This window comes from Phoca vitulina, unplaced genomic scaffold (genome assembly GCF_004348235.1).
Source record: "Phoca vitulina isolate PV1807 unplaced genomic scaffold, GSC_HSeal_1.0 scaffold29, whole genome shotgun sequence".
Lineage (NCBI taxonomy): Eukaryota > Metazoa > Chordata > Mammalia > Carnivora > Phocidae > Phoca > Phoca vitulina.
Window position 1 is genome coordinate 13,545,926 of NW_022589732.1, and position 22,525 is coordinate 13,568,450.

At 36.3% G+C, this 22,525-nt stretch overlaps 1 protein-coding gene across 1 annotated transcript in view; it reads left to right on the forward strand.

Annotated features, from left to right (window-relative positions):
* The window catches only part of MCU (mitochondrial calcium uniporter), a 198,774-nt gene that overhangs the window by 170,987 nt on the left and 5,262 nt on the right, over positions 1–22,525 (forward strand). Inside the window, exons 3-6 of the mRNA XM_032423978.1 lie at positions 4,650–4,820; positions 5,937–6,041; positions 16,502–16,662; positions 18,121–18,324. Of these exons, the coding sequence (XP_032279869.1) occupies positions 4,650–4,820; positions 5,937–6,041; positions 16,502–16,662; positions 18,121–18,324 (641 nt within the window). The remainder of the gene's footprint in view (positions 1–4,649; positions 4,821–5,936; positions 6,042–16,501; positions 16,663–18,120; positions 18,325–22,525) is intronic.

The following is a 22,525-nucleotide window of genomic DNA, read 5'->3' on the forward strand; positions in this document are numbered from 1 at the left end:
ATTATAAATGTGATCTTTATATTCAGGGGGGAAAAGGAAAACAAGCATATGAAGAAAAAGAGAAGATATAAAAATAAACAGATGTAACTTCTAGAGATGAAACAAATAATGTCTGAGATGAAAAGCAGTTATAGATGGAATTAACAACAGATTTAGACACTGCAGAAGAAAATATCAGTGACATTGAAGTATATAGCAGTTAAAACTATCCAAAATGAATCTGAGAGGGAAAAAACCATGAAATATAAGAAGAGAGCCTTAGTGCCCTGTGAGACAGCACTACATAGTCTAATATAAGTATAATTGGAATCCCAGAAGGAGAGGGGTAAGAACTAGGAAAAATATTTGAGTAATGGCCAAAAGTTTTTCAAATTTGATAAAAACTATGAGCTCATAGATCTACGAAATTTAATAACTCCCAAGTAGAATACTTAGGAAACCATAGAAAGGAACATTGTAATCGAATTATTGAAAACCAGTGATAAAGAGAAAATATTAAAAGCAGCCATAGGAAAAAAGACATATGTGCCAAGGAATAAAGAAGAATATATATGTACTTACATATACTATGCAAACTAAAAGACATAAGTTCTTTAGAGTGCTAAAAAGAAAAAAAAAATATGTCCACCTAGAATTTTTTTTACACAGCAAAATGTTCTTCAAAAATGAAGGTGAAGGGCGCCTGGGTGGCTCAGTTGGTTAAGCGACTGCCTTCAGCTCAGGTCATGATCCTGGAGTCCCAGGATCGAGTCCCGCATCGGGCTCCCTGCTCGGCAGGGAGTCTGCTTCTCCCTCTGACCCTCCCGCCTCTCATGCTTTCTCTCTCTCAAATAAATAAATAAAATCTTTAAAAAAAAAAAAAAATGAAGGTGAAATAAACCTCAGACTTATCAAAATTGGGGAGAATTTATTGTCAACACATCAGCCCAACAAGAAATGTTTAAGGAAGCTCTTCAAGCAAAAGGAAAATGATAATAAATAGAAATTTAGATCTATACTAAATGAATGAGCAACACCAGAGGGTAACTATGTGTGTAAATATAAAAGATATTTTTCCTCATTTTAAAATTTCTTTAAAATGTAATTAGTTGTCAAAGTAAAAATAATGTGTTGTGTGGTTTATAACCTGTAGAAATAAAATGTATGAGAACAATAGTACAAAGCAAGGGAAATGGAAGTGTGTTGGTCTAAGATACCCTACAGTGGTAAGTGGTAAATTATGTGAAAGTCAACTGTAATATTACAGGTTAAAGATGTAAATTATAAACCCTTGAGCAAGGTTCAGCAAACCCAATAGGTCAAATCCAGGCCACTGCTTATTTTTGTAAATAAAGTTTATTGGAACACAGCCATGCCCATTTGTTTAATACCTAGCCCTTTACAGAAAAAGTTTACCAACATCTGTAGGGAAACCCCTAAAAACATAAAAAGGTATAGTTAATGAGGCAGTAGTAGAGATTAAATGTAATCATAAAAATAGTTAATCTAAAAGAGAGCAAGAATAGAGGAAAAGTAGAAGAAAGAACAGGTGGGTCAATTAAGTAGTAAGACTTATACACAAGTAGATTACACAACCATATTTATAATTTATTAAATGTAAATAATGTACACACTTTAATTAGGCTGAGATTGGAGGGTGCCTTGGTGGCTCAGTTGGTGAAGTGTCCAACTCTTGATTTCAGCTCAGGTCATGATTCCAGGGTCCTGAGATTGAGCCTTGAGTCGGGCTCTGTGCTCAGCAGGGTGTCTGCTTAAGATTCTCTTCCTCTCCTTCTGCCTCTCCCCCCATTTGTGCACTCTCTCTCTCCATCTCTCTCTAAAATAAATAAATAAATCTTAAAAACAAAACAAAACAAAAACCAAGGCTGAGATGGTCAGATTGGATAAAATAGCAAGAGCCAACTATATGCTGTGTGCAGAAAACCCACTTTAAATATAGACATGGATAGGTTAAAAGCAAAAGGATGAGAAAAAGTATAGCACAAAAAAGTATAGCACAAAAACATATGTCTACACAAAGACTTGAAAGTGGGTAATCATAAAAGCTGGAAACAGTCCAAATGTCAATCAGCAGGAAAAGGAAAAGGAATAAATTATAATATATATATATTATATATATAATGTATATAATACAAATAAATTATGGTATGTCCATACAGTGAAATATTACTCAGTAATAAAAAAACTACTAATGCATGCAACAATGTGGGTTAATCTCAAAATCATTATGTTGAGAGAAGTCAGATACAAAGGAGCCTGTACTGTATGATTCCAGTAATATAAAAACTCCAGAAAAGCTAAATATAAATTGAATCAGTGGTTGCCTAGGGATTAACTGGGATGGAGAACAGGGGAATTTGGGGGAGTAATGGAAATGTTCTTTATCTTGATTATTGTGTCAAAACTCATCAAATGTCCATTTAAAATAAAAGTATTTTATGTTATTTACCAACTATGCCTCAATCAGGGTTACTTTTAAAATTTACTGAAAGAATGTAGTGTGAGGGGTGCCTGGATGGCTCAGGCACTTAAGTGTCTGCCTTTGGCTCAGGTCATGATCCCTGGGATCATGGGTCCTGGGATCGAGCCCTGAGTTGGGCTCCCTACTCAGTGGGGAGTTTGCTTCTCCCTCTCCCTCTGCCCCTCCCCTGCCCCCCCCACTCATGCTCTCTCTCTGTCTCAAACAAATAAATAAAATCTTAAAAAAAAAAAGGATATAGTGTGAGGCTATCATATACATTGTAGGCCTTATAAATTACTAGAATAGGCAAGGAAATAAGATGTAAATAATTACAACACTGCAAAGTGTGATGCATTTGGAATCTCCAGAACGTTAATCTGTATGTTTCCTCTCAACTCTTCAATTTTGAGGGGTATGAATTCTTAGAAACATTATAGAATGTATCTTCTGATTCTTAAAAGCTAATAAACATTATCATGTATCTATCAAGCAGTGAGTTAAGTGTTTTATTTTTTTAAAACATTTTTTTATTTATTTGAGAGAGAGAGTGATCCAGAGAGAGAGAGAGCACGAGTGGGGGCAGGGGCAGAGGGAGAAGCAGACTCCCCGCTGAGGAGGGAGCCTGACATGAGACTCAATCCTAGGACCCTGGGATCATGACTGAGCCACCCAGGTGCCCCATGTGTTAAGTGTTTTAAATGTTTTATTTATTCCTCGAGACAACTCTTGTCAGTTAAGGATTAAATCTATTTTATATATCAAAAAAAATGAGGCTCAGAGAAGTTATATACTATGCCCAAAGTTAAAAAGCCAGGATTCCATCCCACATTTGCCTCTAAAGCCTATTTTCCTTTACAGGCTAGTGCTAACTTACCATCTTTAAATGCTTGGTTGTGAGGCACCTGGATGGCTCGTTAAGCGTCTGCCTTTGGCTCAGGTCATGATCCCAGGGTCCTAGGATCGAGCCCCGCGTTGGGCTCCCTGCTCCTCGGGAAGCCTGCTTCTCCCTTTCCCACTTGCCCTGCTTGTGTTCCCTCTCTCTCTGTCTCTCTCTCTGTCAAATAAATAAATAAATAAAATGTTTAAATAAAAAAATAAAAATAAATGCTTGGTTGCTCATGTAAAAAATTCTGGTTCAGAATTTATTTATTTAAAAATTCATATAAAAATTATTTCAAGAGTTATTTTATTCTGACATTTGTTTTAGTGACTAAGGCTTTGTCAATCAAGACTATTGAGGAAAAAGATAAGGAAATAGGAATTCTGTGCTGTAATATAGAAAATCTTTTGAGTTTCATAGCTTATTATAATGTTTCCTTTAATGACTTTTGTTAGAAAATCCCAAATAGTTGAGCTTTGGCTTCTAGCTGACCTCAGGATGATGTTCAAGAGAACATAAAAAGAATTGTTTTGATTATATCATAATATATTCATATTGTATAAGAGAATACTTACTTACCAAGCACCTTGGAAATAATAATTATACCCTAAATAAGAATTGACTGTCCTTGAGTAAGGGTCTCACTTTTTAATGTATTTTCACATGTTATTCCCCAGGGATTCTTGAAAGGTGTGGCTCTTAAGAGCCACCTCCTACAGGTTATGAAGCCTGGCCCAGCAATCTCTGGCTACTTAATAAAATCTTCCTGAGTAGAACTGGGGTTTATATTCACCAATACCAAAATCTTTACCTCAAATTTCTGGGAAAGTTTCTCTCTGACCTAGTTAGAAGATAATCCTTTGCATGTTTTTTTTTTTCCCCCCTGAAAAGTGAATTGTGTGACCCATATGATTGATCTTCCATAAGCCAGTTCCCAGAATAACCTTCAACTAAAGCTAAAGGACATATTCTTAAACCTTTGAAAATATTTTAGGGGCGCTTGGGTGGCTCAGTCGTTAAGCGTCTGCCTTCAGCTTAGGTCATGGTCCCAGGGTCCTGGGATCGAGCCCCACATCAGGCTCCCTGCTCAGCGGGAAGCCTGCTTCTCCCTCTCCCACTCCCCCTGCTTGTGCTCTCTCTCTCTCTCTCGCTGTCGCTCTCTCTCTCTGTCAAAATAATAAAATCTTAAAAAAAAAAAAAAAATTTTAAACCACATTGATAATAGACCCTATATAAGAATAGTAATAATGTAGCTTTAACTTATAATGGAATCTATTTATCATATGATTATGGGTCTTTTTCATTCAGATGTGACAGTGGTGTATCAAAACGGGTTACCTGTGATATCTGTGAGGCTACCGTCCCGGCGTGAACGCTGCCAGTTCACACTCAAACCTATCTCAGACTCGGTTGGTGTGTTTTTACGACAACTGCAAGAAGAGGATCGGGGAATTGACAGAGTTGCAATCTATTCACCAGGTACAGTCACATTCATTATTTATTCCCACCCAACCCTCATTTCACCCCTGACCACTTCTACACACACACCCCCCACTGCAAAAGAATCCCACACTCTTAACTTTAAAACACTTTTTTTTTTTTTTTTTTTTGCTTAGCAAATGTCAGGAGAGACAGTGATTTGTCTCCCAGTTCTCAAAGTATAATTGTTCAATTTTAGGACTGTATATACACAAAAAGTCTCATTCAGAAGCACCTCACATATAATGCCATGGGCAAAGCTGAAGAGTCAATCACATGTTATTGAACCTTTTATTATTACTTTAGGCATAAAATAAATTTTTCTAGTAGTTGAGCCCTTATCTCTGGGGATATGAAGTGTTAAGGACTTCTTTTTCGATCTTCTGTCTTTCACATGAAAATTTACAAAATAAAGACATATATGATTGGAAAAGAATGAAATAAGGCACTAAAAATTCCCATTTGACATGATATCTGTCCTATTTATTTATTTGAATACCTTACAATTTTTTCCCATTCTTTGAAAAATCTTAAACCTACAGAAAACATAAAAGACTATATAGGAAGTACCTATTTACCCTTGGATTTACCAGTTGTTAACAATTTGCCACATTTCTGTGCTTTAAGTAGTTTAAATATACTTAATTTTCATCTTATCTAGTAATATAATTAGTAGACCCTATCATCTGTCCCTACCAAATTACTGGCAACTAACCAGTAATTATACTGAGAAGTACATACATTAGAAAGCATTGTGTTTTTTACTCAACAAACTTCCATCACAGATAGATATATGACATTCATGCAGCTCTCCCAGCAACCCTAGATTTCCAATTAACAGCTATAGATCTTTGTAATTATTTTACTTGTTCATAAAGTTCTGTTAGAAGAGTATATTGTTAAATCTTCATGGACTTGAGATCACCAAAGCAAAAAGCCTCAGATAATAAAAGCTTTATTTAGCATAGAACTTGGGGATGAGGCAGAAGTGAACTGGAATTTAAAAGAGAAGATATAATTTTTAAAATTGATTTTGAGGATTGCTTTTTCCTGGTCATTCTCAAATAATTATGGACATATGACAAGTTTAAATTTTTACATTTAAATTTTTCACAGATGGCGTTCGAGTTGCTGCCTCTACAGGGATAGACCTCCTACTCCTTGACGACTTTAAGCTGGTCATTAATGACTTAACATATCATGTACGACCACCAAAGAGAGGTAAAAAGTAATCTTGATAAGGCCAGAGAAATGTGGAAGGGCTTTTGGAAAGAACTTTGCTTTTCTTTGGATAACCTTGAGAAGCAGATAATAATCAAAGAAACTGAAAGTCTTACATCCAGATAAACTCTTTCAGTTGAACAGCTCATTGATTACCTCACGCTTGAGTACTTGGCTGGTACGCTGACTGAAACTTAGATTCTGCCTAGATACCAGAATGCTTTAGTATTGGATATTGTTACTCTTTCACATAAATGAATGTTCTACGTAAATTAACATCCTTCCTTCCATACAAGCTAAAAGTCACATTATTTTAATAACATTGCAGGGGGAATCTTTTAAAAATATATTATGGACTTCCCTGTCCATATTAAAATAATATTTTAATGAACTATTTTAAAGTTAATGCAAAAAACCCATGATGAACAAAATATCAAAAATTTAAATGAAGGCAGTCGGTATTACTGATTTCTCTTTTTATCCCAGACTCCAATATGGCTCTGCACAGTACTGATGCTAGATAGCTCTCTAAAATAGCCTTTGATTTGGGTCTTTTTTGGTCACTTTTCTCTCTCTGCCCTTGATCTTATTGTCACTTACTGCTGTTGTTAATGCCCCTTCCATTATCACCAGCCTCCTAGGACGTCCCTTCTTTTCAATTCTGCTTTTGAGAATTGTGTCTAAGGTAGAAAATGTTCTCAGTGAAAGCCTAAATATTGAATGCCTCCAAAATCTGGTCCACATCTACTTTAAAAGTTTTCCTCTTTCCCTCTTACATGTTGTCTACTTTTCCTCTGTCCTCTATTCCTTTTCTCTTTTCTGAACTAGGCCATTCTTTGCCATCTCAGTGTTTGCTCACCTTTCTCTAAGGTGCCTTTTTTTCTTTCTTCCTAACCTATTCCTCGTGTCAAAATCGTCAAGGCCGGCTCTTCCATGAAGGTTTTAACAGTCCTTTCTTGCTCTGACTCCCAGCCAACTAGAAGTGACTAATCTGTTCCCTGAACTCTTCTTATTCCTCTTTGTTGTTAATGCTCAGATGGAAGGCACTGTGATTTTGTGTCCTCCATTGACTCAGATGGTCGTTCTGTGTTGAGTGAAATAAGTGAGTTAAGGCGGTAGCATTTTGGTTGTTCAGAAGCCAGATTCTCTTCCACATGCAAGCTAGTTGAAATGGAACTAGCTTAGAAAAAGTATAGTAAATACGGCAAGAATGGAAAAGTATCCTTTAAATAGTAAGACATTACTGAACCAGACTTTATTACATTGGAATAACTGAACATATATATAGACCCAGGGATTGTTAGCTACATACCAGCTATGCTGATATGTTTTTCTTTATTCCCTGATTTTTGGACTAGAAGTTCTCTTTAAAATAACAGAAGTACAGGCCTTAGTTTACTCAGTTTTTTGTTATTGTTATTGTTCTTTAAATTTGCTCTTTCTTTTCCAGCTTTATTGACAGATAATTGATATATAGCATTTATAGCAGTTTAAGGTATACAGTGTGATGATTTAATACACTTTAATATTACAAAATGATTACCACGATAGGATTAATTAACACCTCTGTCACCTCACATAATTACCTTTGTGTGTGTGTGGTGACAACACTTAAGGTCTACTCTCAGCAAATTGCAAGTATACAATACAATATTGTTAACTATAGTCACCATGCTGTACAGTAGATCCCCAGAACTTACTCATATTACAATTGGGAGTTTGGCATCCCTTGACTGACCATACCATAATACCATAGAATCCAGTAATCCCACTTTTGGATATATAACCAATGGAAATGAAACCAGGATCTCAAAGAGATACCTGCACTCCCATATTCACTGAAGCATTATTCACAGTAGTGAAGATATGAAAACAACCTAATTGTCTGTTTGCAGATGGATGGATAAAGGAGATGTGGTACATACATATAATGGAATATTATTCAGCTGTGAAAAAGAAGGAAACCTGCCATTTGTGACAAACTGGGTAGACCTTGAGGGCATTCTACTTAGGAGTATTTTGTGTGTGTATGTGAATTACCTAGAGAGTTCATTCTATTTAGATTTTCTATTAGTAAAATTTTAAAAGTTCACTAATACATCCTTACATAAAGTATAATAAGCGGGACAGTAAGCTTACATATATTATGTTGTCCAAAATTAGAGGCTTTTAATCAATCACTAATTCTAACCACCTCGTCTAATACTGTGTTTTTAAAGCAGAAATGAATGTTTTAGGTTTTTAAATAGCATTATTATAAGGGAAAGTAAAGGTAGAAACTGAAAGGGGGAGATATTATATTTGATTCTCTGGTAATCGGTTCATCATTCTAACAACTCTTTGCTTTATCTACATCTCAGAACTGTGGAATACTACTCAGCTTCCCTAGATGTCAGTTAGAATATGAAGTTTGTGGAGCACCTGGCTGGCTCATTTGGGGGAGCATGCAACTCTTAATCTTGGGGTTATAGGTTTGAGCCCCACATTGGATATAGAGATTACCTAAAAATAAATTTTTTTAAAAAAAGAATATTAAGTTTGCAAGGGTCAAAACTCTATAATTCATAGAATAATTGTAAATTGAAATGTGAAATTTGGTAAGCTCAATAGCACTGGTGTAAAATTTTAAATATCTTTTTTTAAAAGATTTATTTATTTATGAGAGAGAGAGCAAGTGCATGAGTCAGGGGAAGGACAGAGGGAGAGAATCTCAAGCAGACTCCCTGCTGAGCATAGAACCCTACACGGGCTGTATCCCAAGACCCATGAGATCATGACCGTAGTTGAAACCAAGAGTCTGTCACTCAACCAACTGAGCCACCCAGTCGCCCCTAAAGTATCTTTCCAGTATTTAAAATATTTTCATACATCATAGCTCTCTTACCTCTGTTATTAGACAATGAGAGATTATGCCATTAGATACCATTTCTCACAGAAGCTCGAATAATACTGTTTTAAGTCCATAAACACTTTTTCCCAAACTTTTAAAACATAGTAAAAATCAAAAACACAGGGAACAAGTGTTGGTGATGATGTAGAGAAAAAGGAGATTGGTACAGCCAGTTAAAAATAGTTAAGATAGTTAAATAGTTAAAAATAGAAGTACTCTATGATCCAGTAATTGCACTGCTGGGTATTTTCCCCAAAAATACAAAAACACTAATTCAGAGGGATACATGTACCTCTTTGTTTATAGCAGCATTATTTACAATAGCCATATTATGGAAGCAGCTCCAGAGTCCCCCGACAGATGAATGGGTAAAGAAGATATGGTGTATATATGTATACAATGGAATATTATTCAGCCATTAAAGAGGATGAAGTCTTGCCTTTTGCAATGACATGGATGGAGCTAGAGAGTATAATCCTAAGTGAAATAAGTCAGAGAAAGACAAATACCATATGATTTCACTCATGTGGAATTTAAGAAAAAACAAATGAACAAAGGAAAAAGACAAATCAAGAAACAGACTCTTAACTAAAGAAAACAAACTGACGGCTACCAGAGGTAAGGGGGTGTGGGGGGATTGGTGAAACAGGTCATGATGAACACCAGGTGTTGTATGGAAGTGTTGAATCACTATATTGTACACCTGAAACTAATATAATACTGTATGTTAACTATATTGGAATTAAAATTTTTTAAAAAGATCTTAAAAAAACATAGTAAAGAAAATAATTTTCTTTTGATAATATATAAAATAGTTTTTAATTTTGTTTCCACCATATTATGTTCCTTTCCCTGTGTGAGGAAGATACTGCTGGCATCCAAGTTACCACTCTTTTTCATCTGCATCAAGAGAGCAGTTTGAATTTCTGTATTTGAGAAGGTTGGCAATCATCCAGATGAATAGGCATATTCCTCTTCCCCACATTGGAACTCTTTTTAGTGAAAAGGCTAAACAGAAAAGAAATTGAAGGTACTAGAGCTCAGGTATCAGATGATGAGGAGGAACACTAGGATTTTATATATACATGGAGCAGATGGAACAAATCTAATAAAAGAGTTAATGAAGGAGAACTTTTCCAGGACAGTTTTTTAAGTTTTGAAAGTTTTTTCTACTCACCCCGCCTTTACCTTTTACTTCTCTCCTATTTTCCTTTTCCCTGGTGGTTTTTTTTTTTTTAATGACTTTATTTATTTGTCAGAGAGAGAGAGAGCACAAGCAGGGCGAGTGGCAGGCAGAGGGAGAAGCAGGCTCCCCACCGATCAGGGAGGCCAATGAGGGACTCGATCCCAGGACCCTGGGATCATGACCTGAGCCGAAGGCAGACGCTTAACCGACTGAGCCACCCAGGTGTCCCTTTCATTTCCCTGTTGATGGATAGCACTTTAGAGCTAAAAATGCTGTATGTTGTGTACCAGTAAACCTGAACTTTATGCACTTCCATCAGGCACCGAGGATAAAGGGCTTATTGATAGAGGATCTAATAAAGGCCTATTTAACATTTATGTGGGATTGACAGTCCATAAGTATTATGGATACTTAAGTGTTGACAACCCTTGTACCTAAGCCCAAAATTGAAAGGGAAGAGGCAGAAAAAACCAAGGGGCAGGTCATAGCACTAAGGCTAGCTGTAAGCATCATTGCATTCTTTTGATTACCATAGCTGTGTATGGCTGGATTGCCCTCTGCCCACTGCAGGATGAGAAGAGTAACTGTTTTAGCAATTAGATTATTTTAAACCTAACCTAAATCTAGATTGGAGGGAGGAATATGGAAAGGGAGTACAAAAGGTCTTTTATCTCAGTCCATGTTGAAGTAGTAATTAACTACCTTCCACTTAGTATTGGGGAGGAAGAGAATATAATCTAAGTCACTGGTTGTTCAGAGTTGTTGTGCTAAGGAGAATCATTTTGATTGGCACCACTAAGCCCTTTTCCCCATTTATCCATCCAGAGGATATTGGAGACCTTGCTTCTCTCTTAATGATGTAAATGACTTGAAAGAAACAGTTGAACAGGCAAACCAAATACAAACAGTAACAAATACTTTATCAGAGACTCAACCAAAGTCCTTCTCAAACCATTCTAGTAGAGCTAAAAAGACTTTTAATCCCCATTATGTTAACATACCTCCTTGTCTTTCTGTACCTTAATTTCCTGGCAGAGATGACATGTGCAGAAACATTAATAAATATCTAATTGCATTTTTAGTGAAGCATACACAAATCATCCAAAAGTGTTGTTGTTAAGCCATTAGCAGATTTATCTTCTCTCATAATTTCATCTCCAAATATGTGGGCAAATTTTCCCAGATCAATGGTTTGAGGTTGATGTTTTCCTCCACCATGACAATACCTTGGAACCATATTCTTCCTGACAAGAAAATCTAACAAAATAAAGCCAATTCTCTTGAGTTTACTGGGGCTTTAGTAATTGGACATCTGTGAGATTGATCTTTGAATTATCATTTCATGGTTTTTTCATTGCTGTTGGAAGGTGTGTGATTGCACATTAAATTTTTTTATTTGTTTAGAATAGATAGTACATTCACAAGTTTTAACTCCCAAAGTCAAAGAATGTATGGGAAAAAGTTTTCTTTTCCTTGTTCCACATCTACCCTTTGCTCCTTCTGTACCAGCAAGCACTGTTCTTAGTTTCCTATGTTTCCTGACAAATATTATTGATGCATTTGTAAGAAAATATGAATGCATAACTTTTTCCCTTTTTATGCAATTAATAGCATATATATACACATACATACATAGTATTTATATCAGTCAGGGTTCAACTGAGGAAGCAGAACCACATAAGTATTGTGGAATAAAAGATTTATTATAGGACTGAGACCTTGTACAATTGTAGATGAAGCTGAAGAAGTAAGAGTGGATTCTGAGGAAGATGGCAGTAGAGGAGGAGGACCCTAGGCTCACCTCCTCCCATGAACACAACTAGATAACTATCAAATCATCCAAAATACCCCAGAAATCAACCTAAAGACTGACATTACAAACTCCACAACTAAAGGGAGAGAAGAGTGGGGCGCCTGGGTGGCTCAGTCATTTAAGTGTCTGACTTTGGCTCAGGTCTTAATCCCAGGGACCTGGGATCAGGCCCCACATTGGGCTCCCTGCTGAGTAGGAGAGTCTTCTTCTCCCTTTCTCTCTGCCCCTACCCCTGCTTGTACTCGCTCTCTCTCTCTCACTCTCTCTTTCAAATAAATAAATAAAATCTTAAAAAAAAAAAAAAACGGGGGAGAAGAGGCTACATCAAAGAGGGAGCAGGAGACATAACTGTCTTTTGTAACACAGAGAAGCAGGCAGAGACTAAGACAAAATGAGAAGACAGAGGAATTTATACCAAATGAAAGAACAAGAGAATGCTGCAGCTGGAGATCTAAGCAAAACATATAAGTAACACACCTGATGGAGTATTTAAAGCAGTGATCATAAGGATACTCACTGGGCTTGAGAAAAGAATGGAAGACATCATTGAGAACCTTACTACCAAGATAAAAGAGTTAAAAAGGAATCAGACAGGGGCACCTGGGTGGCTCAGTACGTTAAGCATCTGCCTTCGGCTCAGATCATGATCCCAGGATCCTGGGATTGAGCCCTGCATCGGGCTCCCTGCTCAGCAGGGAGTCTGCTTCTACTTCTCCCTCTGCCCCTCCCCCTCCTCATGCTCTTTCTCCCCCTCACACTCTCTCTTAAATAAATAAATAAATCTTTAAGAAGGAATCAGACATGAAGAGTGCAATAGACCAGATTAGAAACAGGCTTGATGCAATGAACAGCAGGCTGGAAGAAGCAGAGGAACAAATTAATTACCTAGAAGACAGTAATGGAAAGCAATGGAGCTGAACGAGAGAGAATAGATTTAGGGAACTCAATAACTCCATCAAACATAATAATACATAAGTATTATAGAAGCCCCTGGAAGAAGAAGAGAGAGAAAAGGGGGGCAGAAAATGTATTTGAAGAAATAATAGCTGAAAATTTCCTTAGTCTGGGGAAGGAAACAGACATCCAGATCCAGGAGGCACCATAAAACTCCCATCGAAATCAACAAAAGCAGATCCACACCGAGACATACTGTAATTAAATTTGCAAAACTTAATGATAAAAAATTCTTAAAATGGCAAAAGAAGTCAGTAACTTACAAGGGAAAACCCATAAGGCCAGCAGGAGATTTTTCAACAGAAACTTCGCAAGCCAGAAGGGATAGGCATGATACATTCCAAGTGCTGAATGGGAAGAATCTTCAGCCAACCATACTCTATCCAGCAAGGCTATCATTCAGAATAGAAGGAGAGGTAAAGAGTTTCCAGACAAATTAAATGAATTCATGACCACCAAACCAGCCTTACAAGAAATACTAAAGTGGAACGGGGAGACCAAAAGTGACAGAATAAAAGGCAGAAAACACAAAAGCAGTAAAAAAGTATTTTCATAAAAAAGTCCAGCACCTCACCAAAAGAAAGATATGAAATGTAATAACATATACTTAAAACATCGGGAGGGGAGGAGAAAAGAATGGGTTCAAACTTAAATGACCACCAACTTAATATAGACTGCTGTATGCAGAAAAGGTTATATACAAACCTTATAGTAGCCATATATCAAAAGCCACTAATAAACATGCAAAGAATAAAGAGAAAGAAATCCAAATATATCACTAAAGAAAATCAGCAACACACAAAAGGGAGAAAGACAAGAAAGGATCTAGAAACTTATTGATGGACCTTTATGTAGTTTTCATCTTTTGCTATAGTATATACTGTAGTGTTGAATTGTCTTGAATATGTGTCACTTAGGAAGTCTATGAGTATATATGTAAGAAAAATACTTGGAAGTGGAAGACTGTGTCAAAGGGTATGTGGATCAAAAATTTAAATTTTGAAGAAGAAAAATATTAAAAGTACTGAAAGACAATCTAAAGAGAAATATTTTTATAACCTTGGATTGAGAAAGAACTTTCTAACTATAACATAAAACCCAGAAGCCATAAAAGAAAAGATTGATATAAAAAATAATGTTCTACACAGCAGAACCTGTAATACAAATACTAATTTTTTAAACTAACAAGTTTTCAATGAACAATATTCTAATAGAGACTTACTTTTTTTGTAAAAAAAATTCCAAGCCTGATTTCCAATTTTATAGATTTTCAGGTTATGATTATCTGTACATGCTTGGTCATTAACATGTCCATGCTTCATTAGGAAAAAGAAGAGAAGAGATTCTGTTTAGTTTTGCTTACTTGCTTCCTTTCCTCTTTTCTTCCTCCCCTACCTCCCTCCTTCCTTCCTTCCCTTCCTTCCTTGGACTTCTAAGCAAATACAGTAATTACAGTTTTGAAAGTTAAAATGGGGGCACCTGGGTGGCTCAAGTTAGTTAAGCATCTGACTCTTGCTTTCAGCTTAGGTTGTGATCTTGGGGTTGTGGGATCAAGCCCCCCATTGTGCTCCATGTTCAGCGTGGAGTCTGCTTGAGATTTTCTCTCTCCCTCTGTCTCTCCCCCCATTCCCCTGCTCAAATAAATAAATCTTTTAAAAAAAAAGTTAAAATGGAAAAAGAAAACATTCAATAGGAAAGTCATTGGATTACCAGATGATCTTTGTCCATTTCCTACTAGCTATGCAACTTTGTGAATATTATTATGAGACCTCCTTAAAGAGAGCAACCACCTCATATTTAATTTTTTTTTGTTTTTTGTTTTTTCAGGTTACAACTTTTTTATTGTTATGTTAATCACCATACATTACATCATTAGTTTTTCTCATATTTAATTTTTTTTCCCTCTGTAGTGACTAGATCAGTACCTAGTACAAAAACATTTGTTAATCTTATCTCTAGGATTCAAATTCCTCATTTATAAATTTTGGCTGCCAAGTTTACTCATGCTGTTATTGTGAGGATAACATGATATAAATAATATATGTGTAGAGAGTTTGTTAGCCATAGATAATTGATAAGGAATTGTCTTTTTGAAAGGGGATTAAGCTTTCAGGAGAAATATTGTTATTGATCTAGTAGCAACATTATGACTCAGTTCCTGTCATGGGGTCAGGAGACATGGACTCTACCACCTCACTGTGACATTCCAAATAAGCTATGCCTTCTAGAGTGCAGCTTCCTCTTCTGGTAACTTTGGAAAGTGTAAAGCCATATGCAAATGTGAGCTACACCTTCAGTACAAAGAAGGCCCTGTTGACATAGATGACTTTTAGAACTCAAAGTGTTCTTTTGTCTGTTCCCATTAACTCAGCACACATTTGCTGAAGTGTGCAAGATACTATGCTAGGTGCTATATCCCATTTTACTATATCAGCTCTTCTCTAATGCAATTGGCTGCCCTTACTTGAATTTTTCATTGATTGAATTTCTGTGATAACTGTACTAAAGGACATCCTTGAAAAAAGTTTAAACACATGGCTAATTATGACTATGGCTTATTTTGATTTGGATGAGTGACCTTATGCTGTACATAACAAAATGTCACATTTAAGGCTAATAAGATTTTAAAACAAAAATTTTCTTTTTTGTGCTTTTTGTTTTTATTCTTTGACAGCTGAGATCAGCTGATTTTTTTTTTAAGATTTTATTTATTCATTTGAGAGAGAGAGTGAGAGCATGAGCAGGGAGGAGAGGGAGAATCAGGCTCCCCACTGAGCAGGGAGCCCGACACGGGGCTCAATCCCAGGACCCTGGGATCATGACCTGAGCTGAAGGCAGACGCTTAACTGACTGAGCCACCCAGGTGCCCCATAGCTGATTTTTTACTAGCTTTTCAAAACGTAATTTTTAGATCTCTGGAAACACATGCTACTCACAGAAGAAGATATTGAATCAAAGAATTTAATCTTTTACCCTTTCAATCATTCTCTTAACTTAATGCCCTCTCAAACATGATATTGAGGCCTAAACAGCTATGTTCTGTGTCTTTTCCCAACAGGGATAAATAAAAGTTGGTATGCTAAGGGGAAGGTGTATGGGAGCGTAAGAGTTTTAGGATAATTGTATTTTTATTTATACCTTTGTATTTGCAAATTTGATATTCTGTGTATTTTTTTCTGTGTTAAACAGGAAAACAATCACCAATTAAAATGGCAGGACCACAGATAAATTATAGATAAGCATTTTGATAAGCATGATAATCGGATTGATTCTAAACCTCTCTACTAGTTTTTAACCTATTGCCTAAAATTTTTTGTTTTTATCTAATGAAGATTATTGTTATTTGTAACCTTATTTGTAGCATTTTGACTTCCAAGCATATAACAGTAGATGTTGGCTTCAAAATTTTCAAGTTGCCTAAATATGAATTGACTTTCTAGGATTTGTAGATACCTCTTTTTTGAAAAGGAACTATCACTTTCCTTCAGTAGAACACTGATGGTGGGGGTCCCTGTAGCAAATGAATCTGTCTTGTTTTTATTGTTGTCTAATAACCCTGGGAATAGTAATGCTCTATCTAAGGCAAACTTTTAAAAAATGTAACCCCTTTTTTTCAGACCTCTTAAGCCATGAAAACGCAGCAACCCTGAATGATGTAAAGACACTCGTCCAGCAGCTGTACACCACGCTGTGCATCGAGCAGCACCAGTTAAACAAGGAAAGGGAGCTTATTGAAAGATTAGAGGATCTCAAAGAGCAACTGGCTCCCCTGGAAAAGGTGCCGATTCAAATCTCAGGCTTTCCTCTGCAACAGTAATTTTCTAGAGCATATATGTTTGCTTCCCCCCTCCCCCATCTTTTTTGGTAATTGAGTTGTGTCAGTCAAACTAGTCCTTTAGTTTTGGGGTCTGAACCATAAAAAAAGTCCAATTAAAGCTAAGAAAAAACTTAAGAAGGAATAGTTTTGAGTCTTCATAATGGGCATAGGACTTTGAGCTCTAAATGTCTGCCCTTACCAGATTTACCACCTTTGCAACAAAAATTGAAATAATTACTGATTGAGAAAAGTTATGTGTGTAGTGGATAATGATTTTGGCCAAGTTAAGAATCAATATTATATGGAATGTTATGCAGCTGTTAAAAATGATTATATAGACCTAATATGCAATAGAAGAATCTTATTATATTTTATGCAAAGTAAATTATAAAATAATGTACATATGTGTATACTATGATCTAATTTTTAAATGTGGTGTGCATATAGCTATGCATATTTATATATATGTATATGTAAACCACAGGAAAAATGTCAGAAGAAATATATTCCAAAATGCTAATGGAGTGGTAGGATGATGATTGATTTTCTTCTTCACATTTTTCCAGATGTTTTATACTAAATGTGTCATTCTTATTTTTTAATGATGATGCAAATATTTTCATTGTAAGGAATTAGACTATCAGGTTAAGAAAGGGAACAAATACTCTTCATATTGTGCTTTTTCTCATTTCTTTAAAAATAATGAACTTGTATCTCAAGGTTGTTCTCATTAAATTTAAGACCATTAGAAATGTGATAAACTTGAACTGTTGTGAAGGAGAATGAGATTTAAATTCGGTATTTTCAAGATGTAAAAAAGCATTTTTTTAATGTACCAGCTATAACAAAATAATTGTCATCTTTTATTGAATACTTACTGTGTGCTGGGAATTGTGCAAGTATTTTACCTGTATTCCATTATTTAGTCCTCAGAATAACTCTGTAGTGACACTGACGACGATACTCGGATCAGGGCCTGAACACAGCTGTTCTGAATCCAGAGTCCATGCTCTGACTCACTGTACTGTCTGCCCTCTGGCAGACTCCTTGGGTAAACAATGATGATAGATTACATCTTGTATACTACAGTTAAGAGAACACTGGCATGTTTTCATATCCCTCCCTCAAAAAAGATAATTGTGTAGTTGGATGAAGAGTTGTTGACACTGACTTACTTCTGTAGTTTCACCATATTTTCATCTACTTCTAGGGTGAAACATAAAACACAAGTGTCCTAAGAAAAGTGTTACTCCTATGAAATATTCAGTGAAAACTACAGACAAGCTACGTTTACTAGAATGGAGACTAACATGTCTTGATTATGAGCCCTATTTCTTCCATGAACGTAAAACAGTTTAAATTTAAAATTGGTTCTCTGTCAAAATGCCATATTGTTGATTGATTATGTGTGCCCTGTAGGTACGAATTGAGATTAGTAGAAAAGCTGAGAAGAGGACCACTTTGGTGCTATGGGGTGGACTTGCCTACATGGCCACACAGTTTGGCATTTTGGCCCGGCTTACCTGGTGGGAATATTCCTGGGACATCATGGAGCCAGTCACCTACTTTATCACTTACGGAAGTGCCATGGCAATGTATGCATATTTTGTAATGACACGCCAGGTAAGAATTCCTCTTCTAGAAACTTTTAATGAGATGCTAATGAAGTTTTGGTTGTCAAAGTAGTTCTCTTTTCTCTTGTATTCTTTCTAAGGCCAGTTCCCTTTAAGTACCCATTTATCCTACACACACACACACACACACACACACACACACACATGCACACGTGCACATGCATGCTAATTGTGTATTAGGCCCTATTCTAGGTGTTAAAGGTAGGGAGGTAAATCAGGGTTCCTGACCTCATGAACCTCACAGACTATAAAGTGAGCCATATAAACCATTAAATTCAGAAAAAAAAAATATTTTACATTAAGTTACAGAATAAGAGGGCAAAGGGAGAAGAATGATCTGCTTCAGGATAGCTTGTTCAGCCAAGTTGGCTTGGCTTTTTATGTACTGTGTAATTAATTTAATAGTTGGATAGGGTAGTCTCAAGCTTTTTGGTTTTTTTTGAATTCTTGGAATGGAAAGTTGGTGATAACTAATCAAATAGTTAAACTCAACTCTGGGCTATTTCTAAGTATGCTAAGAGTATAGGTAGGCTTCTTTGTTACTGTTTTTGCTTCATGGAAGAGAGATGAAAATTATAGATATCTAATCACTTTATATGCCTGGCCTATTCTCTAGCAGCCAAGACTCATTTACTAAGTATCAGTATCTGGAACTAATTTTTGTTGCCAGTGTTACTTTTAAAGTAGCTTGAAAATCGCTGTGTCACTTTAAAAAGTAAGAAGGATTTATTATCACTTATTATTATCTGTATGATACGAACACAGATCCAACTTCCCTTGATAAAAAACATTTGCAGTAAGTGAGACATGAGAACATTTTTCTATTTTCTTAGGTATCAAAAGAAAGCTGAGAATTGCTTCTCTCATATTTTTATATGGCTGCGATTGACATAGGCATTTTGTTTCTATTGTTGTTAGACCACTGGTCACGGCCTATTTATGTGTGAGAAAATGAAAGCCCAAGAATGGTATTTAACCTTCCTGGGCCTCCCAAACTTGTCTAGGAGAGAAGAGAGACAATAAACGGTTCATGTCCTGCCATTGTTTGCCCAGAGTATCCACCTAGTCCCATGTCTGGCTCATGCTCAACAGAACTGAACAACCAGATGAGTCATGTCTAATCACAGCTCTGGACATGGCTTTGCTGTCTGTCTGTCTTTGTTTCTTTCCTTCTCTCTCCTCTCTTCCCTGTTCCTGTCCCTTATATACACACGCCTTTAATAGGTTCTTTTTATCTATTGATTGAAGTCCAAACTCCTTAGCCTGATAATTCATAACTGGTTGCTCTCTGTCTTCTCCACAGGTCTGTCAGTTCCCTACAGTATACTTACTATGTGTTCTAAACAAATCAAATTGTATTCTTTATTCCCCCAAATGCCCTGAGTTTTCTACCACTTCATTCCTAACTTCCCATCATTCTATCAACTGGGAGAGTTCTCCCTGTTGATCTCTACCTGTTATATTTCAAGGTTTCTTAAATGCTTATCTTTCATGAACCTTTGGCCAGTTCCCTACAGCCAACTTAGAACTCTCCTTCTGAATTCCTGTAGCACATTGTGCCTCTGATTTCACTCATCCTATGCTATCTTGTATTATAATTATTCACATATAATGTCTTCACCCTTCTACTAGACTGTAATGTCTTAGGAGGTGAGACATTCAGGTTTTTTTTTTTTTTCAATTTTTATTTCCCTTTAGCTACTATTAATCCATTATTGTCATCATCAGTAACTCAATATTCACTTCTGCTTCTTATATGACATACTAGGCATCAGACCAATCCTCCCATTAGGAAAAGTTAGAATAGTTAGATAAAACATTAAATACATTTGCCTATAAACACTAGAGAACTTATAAGATAGCAAAAATTACCATGCAAGGACCTGAAGAAGAAGAATTCCAGGAAGGTGAACCTGGTGTCAGGTACGCTTATTCCACTGGGGATTTATGCTGACTAAGCAGGGTTAGATGGAGAGACTAAGAAGCTGAGCCATACTTGATGATCTAGGACCAAAACCATAGAGATTGTGTTGGTTTGGAACCTCTAATGGCTACCATTGTAGAATAAGGATGAACCTGTTGTAGGTTCTCTCTGAACTATAGCCCAACTTCATTCATCTCAATTCCATAAATTAGACTAAGGTATTCCTAAAATAGTGGTAATCCCACACTGCTAGTGATCATAGATGCCAGGCAGAAGCAAACATAAATTATCCCTGGAGGAGAAGGCAAGAAAAAAATGTAAAGATTGGAAAGAAAGAAAACTGATGTTATTCAAAGATTTTTGTACATAAAAAAATACAAAAACATGTATATATATTTGGTTAGAATCCATAAGTGAGTTTCATAGGGTTACTGGATACAAGGTCAATATACATAAATCAATTGCCAACAACAAAAAATTATAAATGAGACTTTAAAAGATGCAACTTAAAATGACTTTTAAATATATCTAGAAGTAAATTGTGCAAAAGATGTGCAGGACCTCTATGCAGAAAAACATAAAATTAAAGGAAACTTCTTTTTTTTTTTTAAAAGATTTTATTTATTTATTTGAGAGAGAGCGAGTACATGAGAGGGGGGAGGGTCAGAGGGAGAAGCAGACTCCCTGCCGAGCAGGGAGCCCGATGCGGGACTCGATCCAGGGACTCCAGGATCATGACCTGAGCCGAAGGCAGTCGCTTAACCAACTGAGCCACCCAGGCGCCCAAAATTAAAGGAAACTTCTAAGTATGTTCATGGACTAGAAAAATAAATACTAAAACATGTCAGTTGTATACAAATTGATCTGTTTGATTCAGTGCAATCCCAGTCAAGATTCCAACAATTTGGGGGATGGGGCGGGGAAGAGATTTGAATAAGCTGCTTCTAGAATTTCAATGAAAATGTAAAAGATTAAGAAAAGCCAATAAACCCTTGAAGAAAAACTAGGTAAGAGGATTTGCTATACAGGATATGGAAGACTATAGCTTTATTTATGAAACTACAATAATTGAGACAGTGGCACAAAGACAGTCCAGTGGAATAGATGAGAGAATGTAGAAACAGACCTGGTATAAATGAACTTTTGATTTTAAAAAGATAGTGCTGCAAATAAAGAAGAGTCTTTTTCTACGAATGGTGCTGGGACAATTGAATATCCATATAAAAAAAATGAAACAACCCCATCCTTACACATCCTTAATTAACAAAAATTAATTCCAGATGGATTATAGATCTAAATATGAAAGGTTACACAATAAAGCTTCTGGAAGAGGGGCACCTGGCTGGCTTAGTCGGTAGAGCATACAACTCTTGATCTCAGGGTTGTAAGTTCAAGCACCATGTTGGGTGTGGAGATTACTTAAAATAAAATCTTTTTAAAAAATAAAATAGGGATGCCTGGGTGGCTCAGTCGGTTAAGCGTCTGCCTTCAGCTCAGGTCATGATCCCAGGGTCCCAGGATTGAGTCCCACATCGGGCTCCCTGCTTGGCGGAGAGCCTGCTTCTCCCTCTCCCTCTGCTGCTCCCCCTGCTTGTGCTCTCTCTCTCTCTTTCTCTCTGATAAATAAATAAAATATTTATTTAAAAAAATAATAAAAAATAAAATAAAGCTTCTGGAAGATAATATAGGAAAATATGTCAGTTACTGTGGAATAGGGAATGATTTCTTACCCAGATTGAAAAGTGCTAACCATGAAGAGTAAGAATGATAAATTTGAGTATATTAAAATTAAGAACTTCTGGGGGCACCTGGGTGGCTCAGTTGGTTAAGTGTCTGCCTTTGGCTCTGTCATGATCTCTGGGTCCTGGGATCGAGCCAGCAGCATTGAGCTTTCTGCTCAGCAGGGAGTCTGCTTTTCTCTTTCTGTCCCTCTGCCCCTCCCCACTGCTCATTCTCTCTCAAATAAATAAATAAAATCTTTTAAGAAAATTAAGAATTTCTGTTTATTAAAGAACACCATTAAAAGGGCAAGCAGCCTGGGAGGAGATATTTGTAGTACATATACCCAACAAAGGATCCATAACCAGAATATATTAACAAAGCCTGTAAATCAGTAAGAAAAAAAACCAGACAACCCAATAGAAAAAGATGGCAGATTTGAATAAGCACATCTAAAAAAGGAAATTCAGATGGCTAATAATACATGAAACAAAAAGGCCTCAGCCTCATGAGTGATCAGGAAAATGCTATAGATCTCCAAGAGACA